Source organism: Ambystoma mexicanum, chromosome 4p, assembly GCF_040938575.1.
Source record: "Ambystoma mexicanum isolate Mex_15411 chromosome 4p, UKY_AmexF1_1, whole genome shotgun sequence".
Classification (NCBI taxonomy): Eukaryota; Metazoa; Chordata; class Amphibia; order Caudata; family Ambystomatidae; genus Ambystoma; species Ambystoma mexicanum.
In genome coordinates, this window is record NC_090927.1 from 280,909,388 (window position 1) to 280,922,497 (window position 13,110).

Below are 13,110 nucleotides of genomic sequence, written 5' to 3' on the forward strand. Positions count from 1 at the left end.
TGAGACATAGATGAGACGAAAATACCCATTAACTGTATATTTCAAAACAATCAACACTTTGTAACACTATCGATTTGGATGGAGTAGGTATAGGAAGACCACAAACATCCTTAACAAAAGGCTGGAATTAATATGTATACACATGAATTAAGTGGGCCATGTTGCTTCAGGGATACACAGGATGTGCTATAATTGGTCATGGTCAGGGTCAGCTGTCTTTCAATGATCTCTGGTTTTCTCATAGACATTAGCAATGGATCAGTTATCTCTGAACGATTCACCAACCATAAGTGATATTGCAGTCAACACCAAACAGTTTTAGTGACATCACAAAACCTGTGGCTAGGGCTAAAACATCTAGAGAATAACTATGAACATTGAACTTTGAACAAGGCCTATGCAACATATGGCACACCAGATGTTTTTGGGCTATGACTCCCATGGTCCCTCATCATTGGCTTTGCTGACGCGGGCTCAAGACAGTTGTAGTCCAAAATGAGCCAAACATTGCAGACGCCGACCTATTCGTAAAGATACTCACAGCTATCATCTAGATTTAGGTGCATCAAATCAAAAATTCACTCAATCTCAATCTTACTGATCTGCTTCATCTTAGTAACCTTGGAGACAGTCTTAACATGTAGCTCAAGGACACCTTCCTGAAATGGCTCCTGTAGCATTTATCAAATGGGCCCCAGTGCTTTTATTACCAGGCTGGGCCATGTGTCTATGCCTGTCAGAATAAATTCTGCATTGTATGGGTAGAACAATTCAGGATTTGCAGGCATAGTGCATGTCAAGGAGTGACTTTAGCATACGACTAGTTATACCACATTCACAAAGTGATGCACAGTTTATGTGTGGCTGTCTCAGAAACTGTGAACCCAGAATTAGGTCTCCCCTGATAGGATGACGGCATGGGTGAAAGTGCAATGCTGGCATGGATATTTTCCGACCCTGAACGGCCTTGATCTGACCATTATGGCAAATGTGTTCACTGAAGTCCTGTGGGAGGGTGGCTGAAACAGCTGTGGTAAGAGATGGGAAGCCAGATTAGAACACACTGTGCTGAAGAAATATGCTCTCTTGCACTGAGTAGAAGCAGGAGTCTTGTGTATTAAGTATACAGGGGATCTTTGGTATAATACATTTCCAAAGACAAAGTGTGAGAGTACAAATACCTTGATTGCTTATGTACATTGTAGTAAGGGGCGGAAAGCCAAGACTCATTACAAAAGAATACCTCTGTACCGGTGTAATTGACGGACAGAGCAAATCAATCGAGGTTGTGCAGGGAAGAGCCAGAGTGGCCCTTTTTCAGCAGAGCAAAGGGATTTCTGATTGATGCTCCTGGGGTAGAAATGGGGTTGTGTAGCAGAAGGACACTGTGTGCAGTGGGGCTTTATTCACACTTATCAGCACCCTCCATAAATGAAAGCTGTGAAACCATGACCACCTCACATCTCTGTCTAGGGGGTCCAGTTGGCTGATCTCACTCAAAGCTCCACTTTAATGAAGATCTTAATCCCCGTAGAATTTCACCCAGCTCCGACGGCTCTCTGTTGCCAAGATGGCACGCAGTGCCCACGTTGGATGTGCATGTGGCACCCATCATGCCACAGCATTCCTTGGTGCCATAAGAAACAGAGAAAGAGCCTGTGATGGTGATGATTCTCTGCCAGTGACTCCACCCTCGGGGTCCCATTGGGTAGTCATGTCCTCTCATTGGTAAATATGGTTACCAACTGGGGACACTACAACTGATTTATGCAATATGCTCCTTAGTGCTTAGACCAGGAAGAGGTTTGGTAAATAAATATCTAGTTTCTAGTTTTTTGGATTGCACCAGATACCTTTGTGCGTGGGACACTTTTCCCAACAGTGATTTCCTGCCTCTTCACACAAATCCCTGTTGTTGTTCACAGATTTAAAGGCAAGGAAATGCAGCTCCAGAATGTGGGGAGCGCTTTACATCTCTCATTCTGTTACTTAGAGCCTTACTGAAGTGGCCCCAAAATCCTTTAATTCAGAGCGTACACCCATAAACCCACCATTGCTTTGAGCTCAACAAGCCTAACACCATGTTCATTACCAAAATCAGGAAACAACAAGGAGACTGACAGTTTATAAACATGCAGGCTCTGTATAGTGAAATCAAGATCACTGAGTCTAACATGATTACATACCTCGCGCGCCAAAGACACGGGCTTTTGGTTTTTTCTGAGCAGGCGGTGATCGTGTAGAGCTTACGGTTGTTGACTGTGAAGGTAAATGCAGGAAAAATTAATAACCTTGCAATTAAGTCAAAATAAACAAAGTAAAACTAAGATGCAGCACTTCAGTAATCTTAGATTGCATGTATTTTATAACATATCCAAAAACATTGGTCTTTAAATTCGTTTTTTAATTAGCTGCAATATCTGATATTAGTGCTACCATGTTTTGGACTGTAAAAGCTCTTGCTATTGTGATTTGTCATACTCCCCACACCCCAAAACACCTAATGTAGACTTTATGTTGGTCTACTATTCCTATTGGCTAACTATTGATTGTATCATTATTCTAGGATCTTGTTCATTACACCTCCTTGAGACAATCTTTTATCGAAGTCTAGCAAAATTCAGCATTACAATGACTATACTATCAATATATATTAATCTTCTTGATCTTCACTTTTTTTTATGGGTAGGAATTGTTTTCTTTTCCTCTTTGTATGATTTTTTTCCCTTTTTAATTAACTTAGCTTTCCGGTTTTTGCTCCTTGATGAAACAAAAAGAAATGGCATGTATTATATATGGTAATAAGTTGTGAATATTGTTTGATGTTTTGTAAAGGTCACAGCTGACCCAAAAAAAACAACCAAAAAAAAAATAAAAAGGTAGAGGCCATGTAGTTATGGTTAAGTTGCTAATCCCATAGGAAGAGCACTTTTTGGGCGGCTTATAACTTTGCTCCCCCTGGACGAATCCTCACCAAACTTTGCAAAATAGTATATGGCCCACTCTGGATTTATTTGCAAAGTTTGGTGAGATTTGGTCCAGGGGGGCAAAGTTATAGGGGGTGGGGAGTCCCAAAATTTCTTTTTTTCCCATAGACATAATGGGAAAAAACTTCATGTCTACAGCCCAAACCGCTGGACGGATTTTCACCAAATTTGCGGCAGGAGCGGCGGCTTGGTCCCGAAAGCATGCTTTAGTTAATTTGGTGTAAATCCGTCCAGTATTTTTTTTTAAATGACTAAAACGTGAGGCAAAAAAATTTGATATCTATGTCCGCTGCGCGGACCCTCTGCCCTGTTCGGTCCGTGCACTGGCCTATGATTAGCTGTACTGTCCGCGAACTGGCCTCCGATTGACCAGAAAATTCATTGACTCTTCCGTGGTCCACGGACGTCGGGATGCGCTCGCTGATTGGCTGGTGGGAAAACGTGAAATGCGTCGGTTTTCCTGAAGCGCCCGCCATCTTGGATTTGCAGACTTTTTTGAGGTCCACGAACAGCCCAGTGAAAACATTTTTTAAAAAGCAGCTTTTCACTTGCCAAATGCAACAAACAATCTCTGGGGATGTGGGAGGGGGATGAGGATTGGATTGGATATGGCCATAAAAAGCAAAAAAACGGGTTGCTTCACCCCCCGAAAGTCTGCGAACACTCCAGATGTCCTGGGCAGTGCTCTGGTGTTCACGGACACTTCAGATGTCCTAGGACATCTGTACCTATTTCTGCATTACAGGGTTGGGGAAAAGCAGTTTTTGGATGGCTTATAACTTTTGCGCCATCCAATGAAACTGCATGTAATTTTGCAATTGTATTCTAGAACTAATCCTGAATGGTTTTGCAAAGTATTGTGGGATTCTGTCAAGAGGGGGCAAAATTAGAGGGGAGGTCCCAAAATAAGGCATATAAATGTGGTGCCATTTGACGAATCTGCACAACATTTGCCAAAACGATTTTGGAGCTAGATATAAATGGTTTTCTAAAGTTTGGTGGGATTTTCTCAAGAGGGGGCGAAATTAGAGAGGGCGTCTTAACATTTTTAGATGGCTTATAACTTTGTTGCTATTTGATGAAAGTGGACAAAAGTTTTGAGAAAGATTATAGACCCAACCTTCAATGTTCGTGTAAAGACTGAATGGATTATGTCAAGTGGGGGCTAAGTTATATGACTATTGTATGTACATACATTTTGACACTTTAAAAAAAATTAAACATGGGCGGATTTCGAGCAAACTCGTGAGGAGCATTGGCAAGGACATTAAAGCATGGTTTTACAAATGTGCCTGTGTTTTATTTTTTTACAAGTGTAATAATGTAGGTACAAAAAATAGTCATATACCTTTGGTGACTGAGGTATAGCCTGTGGCCGTGGGCAGTAGCCAGATTGTCTGGGTCATGGCATAAGGTCATGACGCGGACAATCTGGCTACTGGCCATGACCGCTAGGGATGAAAAATGGTGTTAAAGTGGCTATGTCTACCTGGAACCGGCTATGTGGTAAAGGTATTCGAAGGTAGGATAGGTTTGAAAGGGAAAAAAAAGTGCTTGTGGTAATATGTTCATAGGGTTTTGCAGGCTGCCATGGCAAGGGAAGAGGGGCTGTGTACAGAACCCTGCCTTCTCTTTCCATGTTGGCTGTCTAGGAAATGGATTTTCCTTCCTACGGCGTCCCGCTGTAGGAAGAATAATCCTTCCTTCTTACAGTGGGACTCTGCAGGAGTCGCGCTATAGGAAGAAAAATCTATGTTTTAGCACCCTGGGTTCCTGCTTTGGGAACCAGGGGTGCTAATGACCTTTATCCCCATTTCAGGGGCTGCAATGGAGGATAATGGTCCATAGCACTCCTTATTTATTTATTTCTAACACACCAATGCCTGCAGACATCAGGCTGTGTGGTTACAGTATTTGTTCAGGAAGATGAGGTGGAGGAAGACAGCTTACTACTTGCTGAGAAAGGAACAACCTTTCTGAGAGCATTGCGGTCATTGGATTTGGTGTGGCGGCGCATAGAGATGGTCCCATAGGAGTACTGTCCAGGTAGTCTGCGACTGAGTGCACTCAGTGCATTTCATTTCGGTAGCTTTAGCCTTTGGTACACTCCCGACAGTAGCAAAGAACTGGTACACCCATGATTCGATCTTGGTGCTAGAACTAGGCACTTCCTGTACCTCATCTTCTTGGTACTCTTCATTGTCTTTGAAAGTACTGCGCTTTTTCTTATTGTGAAGGTCCTCCAGCTGGTGGTGGTGGTGGCTTTTGGGGAGGAGGGATGGCATTACATGATGCCATTTTTAAGATAAATAGCAGTTTTAATAAAATCCTTCCAAGTATGTACTGTGTACTAGATTGTTAATGGATAATGAGTATGAACAGATGTAGGAGAAAAAAACTTTTTCAATAGGACGTTATGGTTAAGTTGCACTAATAAAAACATATGAAATTCAATGAAAAAATGTTGTGATGTCATCTTTGATGTCATGGGTGTTATTCTTAGCAGTGCACGGTGGTGGTGCGAGTTATGGTTGCTTAGCTAATCATAACTGGCACATTTCAGGGGGTTTTCGGTTTTACTTGTAACCATAATGTCCCTTTAACAAAGTTTTTTCATTGAATATGTTTATGTTTATTATTTGATAATGCGCACAAAACCCAGGTGTAGCCGGGCGCAGCAGGTACAAGGTTACTTAAGCTTGGGTTGCATACAGAGTATAAAAGTACATAACAGTGCGGTACATACATGTCAATGCAAGCAGTTGGACTGAGACACTAACACGTTACAGTATTAAGAAAGCAGAATCATCTTGGACTGTATTACAAGGGTGTCATGGCCGTTGGGTGCCACTAGCATTAGTTGTCGTTCGACCAAAGCCAATTTTTTACCTTGCATCTGAAGTTGGAATAGGGTAGGTTAGCTCTCAGTGCGATGGGCAATGCGTTCCAGGCCTGGGCAGCTCTGACAGGGAAGCTTGCTCCGCCTGCGTTGGATCGTCTGAATCTCGGTGTTTCGAGCAGGTAGTGGTTGGTGGCCCTAGTGTGGTGGCTGGATGATTTTGTAGTCAATCTGGCTGAGATGTAAGGGGGTGCTGTGTTGTTGAGCCCTTTGTGGGTAAGTGATAGTGTCTTGAGCAGGACTCTGTCACTGATTTTGAGCCAGTGGTGATCTTTCCTAACGTTAGAAATATGTGCTCTGTGGGGTATGTCAAGGGCTGCTCTAAGAGCATTATTTTGGAGGATTTGCATTTTATTGATGATGGATTTGTTGGCACCTGCATAGAGGGCATTGCAGTAGTCCAGTTTGGACATTACTAATGCTTTGGCTAGCAAGATGCAGTTAGTTTTAGAGAGGTAAGGTCTACAGGTCCTGATTAATTTACAGGTGTACGCTGTAGAGGATGCCAGGGTGTTAACTTGTTTTTTGAGAGATAGAGTGGAATCGAGGTAAAAGCCTAGAGTTTTTACCTCAGTAGCCACCTTGATTGTGTTACCATCTATGTTGAAGTTGCGATAGTTGGGACTCAGTTTTTTTAGGTTGGAGTCGGAACCCAAGATCAATATCTCAGTTTTTTCGTCATTTAGGCAGAGGCCGTGGGAGGCCATCCATGCCTGAATGAGGAGGTAAATTTTGTTTACTAAAGCTGTGTCTTTGACAAAGTTGCCTGATAGTGGTATGAGAATCTGCGTATCGTCCGCATAATTCGTATAGGTTACCCCTAATTTGTCAAGTTTGTCAAAGAGAGGCTTAGTAAAGATATTATACATTGTCGGGGAGACACATGAGCCTTGTGGGACACCACAAGTGATCTGGATTGGGTCCGCTGCCGCTACAGGGGAGAACACTCATCGTACGGTTAGCTAGGAAGGATTGTACCCATGCTATAGCTTCACTTGAGAAGTGAGCGGCAGACGCTAAGTGGTTGCATAATACTGCATGGTCCACCAGGTCAAAGGCCGCTGATAAGTCAAGGAGAAGGAGCACAGCTGTAGTACCTTTATCCTTCAACTCGTCGATTTGTGTCTTGAGGTCAATGAGGGCCGTTTCAGTACCGTGCAGTGGTCTGAAGCCAGATTGCCGAGAACCTAATAGTTGGTGTGTCTCCAAATAGTTTTGGATTTGGAGGTAGGCTACTCTATCGATGATTTTAAGGAGAAATGGGACCGTAGTAATAGGCCTGTAGTTAGTAGGGATTGCTGGGTCGAGTGTCTGTTTTTTAAGTAGGGGCAGAACCCAAGATTCTTTAAGGTTAGTGGGTACAGTACTCGTGTTGAAGGAGGCGTTGATGAGTTTCGAAATGAAGGGTGCTAGATCTCTGGCTGCATCCTTGATGATTTGCGCAGGGCAGCTGTCACCTTGGCAGTTCGACGGTTTAAGGGATAGAATGACCTTTTCAGTTTCCAATATGGAAATATTGGTAAACCTGAAGGGTTTACAGTTACTTTGGGTGGATATGCTGGGTATCTCCTTCAGTGGGGTGGTGTGAGTTCCACTAGGGTTCAGGGAGGCTTTTTTCTTAGCAATTTTAGATTGAAGGGTTGTGATTTTGTTAGCTAGGGCATTTTGGATGCTGGTGCACCACGATTTGTCTTTGGGGACATTGTCTATAAGGGCAATAGGATTTTCCAATTCACGGAGAATGGTGAAGAGCTCTTTGGAGTTCGAGTTGGCTTTACTAATTCTATCATTGAATGAATCTTTTTTAGTTTGGATTATTTCCTTTTTGTATTTTTTGGCAAAGTTGGCAAGTGTGGTTTTATTGTCATCAGAAGGGGTATGCCTCCAAATAGCTTGGAGTTTGCGTTTTTGGATGCGCATTTCTTTGAGATGGGGGGTGAACCAAGAGTTAAGGTGAGTTTCGCATTTACTTTTATGGAGTTTGATAGGGGCGATCGAATCTAGCGCTTTGGTTATGGAATTGTTAAATGATTCAACTAACATGCTAGGGTTGGATTCATTGGAGCTAGCTGTGGGAGTTGGTAGGAGAAGTGGAAGTAGTTTTTCAACTGTGATTTCTTTTTTACTTCTTGTTGGCATGGGGGGTGCTATTTTATTCTGGTTAGGTTTGGGTGGCTCGATGCTAGCTGTAAAGCATATAAGGAAGTGGTACGTCCATATTTGAGGTAGGATACTAGAGATGGTGATGTTGCAGTTGTGGTTGGCTATCCAGTCTAGTGTGCGTCCTTTTGTGTGTGTAGGAGCTAGGACATTTTGGGTAATGTCGTGATTAACTAGAATGGATTGGATGGCTTGGGCTTGTTTGTCTTTAGCGTCATTAAAGCCTAGGTTAAGGTCACCTAGTAGAAAGAGCTGAGTGGAGTCTTTAATGCTGTTAGTGAGGAGGCTAGATAGGTCTTCCTCAAGGTTGCCTAGTGGTCTGTACATTAGGAGTATCGTTTGTGTGCTATTATTTGAGATAGGTATTTTTGCTGAAAGAAGTTCGCACAATGTGATTGCTGGGTGTGGGGTTAGTCTGGCAGCTAGCTGCGTTTTGGTTATGATGGCCAGGCCGCCTCCTCTGGTGTTAGGTCGGTCGACTCTTAGGATATTATAGTTATCCGGTATGGCAGTCATGAGGGCAGGGCCTGCTGCATCGTGGAGCCAGGTTTCAGTGACAGCAAGGTATCTAAGTTGTCCATAGCCAGTATATCAGCTATTTCAGTATTGTGTGCTATAAGGGACCTAGCATTAATAAGGGCTCCTGATAGTGTTGGGGTTGTAGTGTTGTCTTTGGCAGATCTGGGGTTGTTAGGTCTCCTCTGTTTGTAGTATAGGTCCTCAAGTGGTTCAGGACGATTTGTCGTCGCTAAGTCTAGGAGGTTATGATTAATGGCAATAGAGGTGCGTGTGGGTACTGGTGGACTGGTTCTTCTATTTTTGGTGTCATAAAGTCGTGGCAGCCTGGCTCTAAGTCGCAAGTTTCTCTCTTGCAAGTTGCAGGGTGTAGAGTTGGTGAGGGCCATTGTTATGGTGATGGTTAGGAGAGTCCAGGCTAGGGACCCACGTGTGTGTGAGAAGCAGGTCTTAGTAGTGCGCATATTGAGAGAGTGGCAAGATAGCGCCTGTATTTTGCAAATGCGGTGGGGACTGGGGTGCAGGTGTACTATCATAGGGGCATCTAGATGGGACAATCCTGTTAATATCTACAGGGCAGATATGCTACAGCAGGGCTACTGGCTTAGAGAGTCCTAATCATGGCTAATAATGCATACATGCTGCGACATGGCAACTAGAATTGACGTAAGGCATAAGGCACAACAGCAATAAAAGCAATGAGGACAAGTAAAGGAGATGGGTGACAAGCTTGATTGTTTTTTGTCCAACAACTCAATGGTTCTCATAAGTGAAGACGAGAACTGTTCAGCACAGGTGTTTGTATTTTTTATTTCTCATGGGCCTTTCTGTACTCGTCGTCAACATCATCCCAATGTAATCTTACCAGGTGTTGGATTAGCACGGATTTCCCCAAAACTCTGAAATGGGACGTTGGATGCCTCCCGGAGTAGTTTATTCTGAAACAGTTTGCATTGTAAATTTTCACTTTCTGTGGTGCTCCTGTACCATGAAATATCTTCAGCTGTCAGCCGTTTTCTTCATTATGCATAATTATTTTGGGGCATGATGGAGGCTTTGTTCATCCCCCCACCCCTCCTGCATCCACCCATGTCGATATCCATGCAATGTAGCCTCACCCTCTGTACCTCTGTGCACCATACTGTCATTCTTTATATCCAGCCCATCATATCCCCTCTTTTTGAACCTCAGCCACCTCAGCCTAGTTTCAGTTCCCACATCCACTGTACTTGCAGCCCCTGTACTCTCACCCACCCTACTGCATCCTGTTGACCCGTATCTATTCAGTGTATCCCCACCCACTAAACTCCCACCCATTTACTGTATTGATTTGTTTGTGTATGTTTTATTTAATCCACCTTAGATTTGTTTTCCGAATGACTGCTATGTGTGAAGAGAACAACAATGTTATATGCATACATGAAAATAGGGAGGTGCCTCATACCATGTTTTTAGTAGCCAAAGAATGGCACAGCAGCTGTAGAAAGACCTATCAAGAGGGCCAGTACATTTGTGGACAAGTAATCAGCAAAATGCAGGCTACTGGGACTGTATTCTCTTGTATAATCCATTTATATTTGACTTGTCACATTTTATTGTTCTTAAAGATTAGAATTTTATATTTTAAGGGATTCACTATCAAATCATTTCTTTTTGCATAGGAGCCAAATGCATTTAGGAGTCCTTGCGGTGTATAATCCAAGAAGACTACATCATCTGCACATACAATCCACTTTATGTTTTGATCACCTATCTTTGGGCTTGCTAGTGATTGTGATGATAATGCTACAGGTAACTCTGCCAGATAGTGTTTAAAAAGGCTAGCAGCCAGTAGACAACCTTGTCTTATGCCGCATTCTTTTTGTATGCCTTCTGCTAAGTCGCCTTCGGTATTCAGACTTACTTGGACTAAAGTGTCTCCATATAAGATCTGGATTATTGATAGTAATCCTCTAGGAATTCCCAAAGAGACTAGTTTGGCCCATAGCTTACTCCTATTGATGGCATCAAAGGTCTGAGCAATCCTGCACCATTTACTGGGCAACCTTTTGTTACCATGCCTGGGAGGAAATGATCAACATAGCCAGGCCATTGAGGGTGGTGGATAAATGCCATCTGGAATCTACTTGGAATATTTTATTTGCGTGATTCAGTCTTCTAGTTCAATGAGGACCACTGATGCGAATATCCTTCCATCTACATCGAGCAGAGTAATTTGTTGGTAGTTCCAAGGATTATCACACTCTCATTGCTATGTATATAGGGATAATGATTGCAGTCTTCCATGAATCTGGAAGGATGTTATTGCCCAAGCACATTTGAAATATGTGCGCTAATATTGTGGCCATAAATCTGCATCCGATTTTGAAATCGCATTTGTTAGCCCCTCAGGGCCTGCTGCTCGTGAAGATGAGTATTTTTTTATTGGATATTTCACTAAGTCTTTGTCTAATTTCAAGTTCCAGAGTACTGGTAATTGATCTTTAATTAGTTCAGTAATCCCTGAAAGCAACTATATCGAATTTGCGAAGGAATTCAAATATTTGGGTGTTATGCTGGATAACTCTCATTCAGAGACTTGTATGCAGTCCTTTATATGGACGAAAGCAAGATCCTCAGCAACCCAAGCCTGAATGTTAGACAAAAAATTCGGTCGGTTTTCCTTGATTCCACTGCTAACTTATTAAAAGTCAAAAGTGGTTCTTACTTTACTGTACGGAGCCAAAGCCATGCCAGCACTCCCAGAGGAGACCTGGGAAAAGATCGAAGGTTTCTTTTGGAGATCAGTTCTGTCTCTACCTAACTCAACATCTATGTCGCCCATCAGGAGAGAGCTAGGTCTAATCTCCTTGGAGGCCCGGGCTGAAAATAACAGCATGTCTCTCTACAGAAACATCTTGCTCCCAGAAGCTACGCCTTTATACATCCTGCTCCAAAAAGAACTTAAGTCAGGCAGATCTAAAATGCTTATTGCCTGGGCTTCAAAGAGGAAATGCAAGTTGGAATCCATTGCATGTTCAGAGATAGAATTGTTGCAAAATCCGCTGAGAATAAAAAAAAGCTTGAGGAATTAGACTGGATCAAGACCTAAGAAACTGCGGCCAAGAACAAGTTATTAAGGTACTTGCCACCCTTTGCCAGAAAAATCAACGATCCTGCAGAAATTTACAAAAATTCCCAAACAAACAACTTCGATATCTTTTTCTCAGAGCAAGACTGAACCTATTGCCAACAAACGAAATTCGCATCATTAGAGGATTGTCAACTACGGATGTTTACAGACTTTGCAACGAGAAGGACAAAACAGAATCTATCCGTCATCTAGTAACTTCATGCACGGCGCTTCAATCAATTCGAGAAAGCTACTTTAAACCGGTTCTGGAGCCTTACAGGGTCCCTGAAGAATCGACTTGGTGGCCATGCATGATCAGCGGCCAAAAAACTGCTTCGACTATTGCCACTACTAAAATCCTACAGATAGCGCTAGGGAAAATCGTCTCAGAAACCTAGATTGGGAAAGTTAGATAAATAACCAAACGAGACCAGCAGGAGGTAAGAAACAGTACTAATACATGAATCAGAAAAGGAAAAGAAACAAAAGCAATGAAAAAAAGGTTCGAAAGGAGCTTTTTTTGTTTTGTAAAAACAATTAATTTTGTTAACACAATAAATAAATAAATAAAATAAAAATGTGTTCAGTATTCTGACATCTCAATGTATTTCAAATATAGTTGGACCAATTTGTTTCAGAAATGACTTTACTCTGTAATTTACATTGGAGGTTATTCATGTTGTTCAATAATTCCCAGAAGTTACAAGAATGATTTGTTATCAGAGCGGTTAACATCTGTTCTCCATCTCTCTGCACCTGTAAAACCGTGTGAACTCTTACTGAGTTTCTCTGGTCATTTGTAGGCTTTTTTTCTTCTATTGAAAGATTTGTATATTTTAGATTACTGATAGTTTTCCTTAGCTCTTTTTATTTGGTCCATATTATTTCATCAAATGTATGAGCATGTTTGTGGGATGAAACTGGTTGTGAGATATTTGATGGTTGTGTCTGCCATAAGAAGTTATTAAAATGATCTGGGCTAAGTATTTTATACAGAGTTTATTGTCTATTGTTTTTCACAAGATTACATAGCTTATTATTTAGTAATCTTCCATGTTGTTTAACATTTTTGCCTCAATTATTACCATTATTTACTTTGAGGACCTATATTGTTATCTATCATATGATTTTCCTGAATTCAATGTTGCTGAGGACCACTTACGGTCACTTGTTCCTCCACTTAAAATGGAGAAATGTTCAAAGCATTCAAATAAGGCTTCTGATAGTCTAAAATAGAAATGCTTTCAGCTCTCGACCAGCTGATATTTGCTGGGATATTGCCCTTTACACTGCGATTTACTATTCTTAAATTTTGGTCTTTTAGAAATTGAGCCCATTTTTTTTTCATTTCTTGTTGTTTTTCAATAATGTACCCATGATCTTATCAAGTACTGGAATACATTGTGATTTTAGATCTCCAAGTATCATGATATTTG

At 41.9% G+C, this 13,110-nt stretch overlaps 1 protein-coding gene across 2 annotated transcripts in view; it reads right to left on the reverse strand.

The window, feature by feature from the left end:
• The window catches only part of LOC138453203 (adhesion G protein-coupled receptor F5-like), a 939,048-nt gene that overhangs the window by 52,108 nt on the left and 873,830 nt on the right, over window positions 1-13,110 (reverse strand). For both annotated transcript variants that reach the window (XM_069605830.1, XM_069605831.1), the window contains one exon: window positions 2,187-2,259. In XM_069605830.1, coding sequence (XP_069461931.1) covers window positions 2,187-2,259 — 73 coding nt within the window. The remainder of the gene's footprint in view (window positions 1-2,186; window positions 2,260-13,110) is intronic.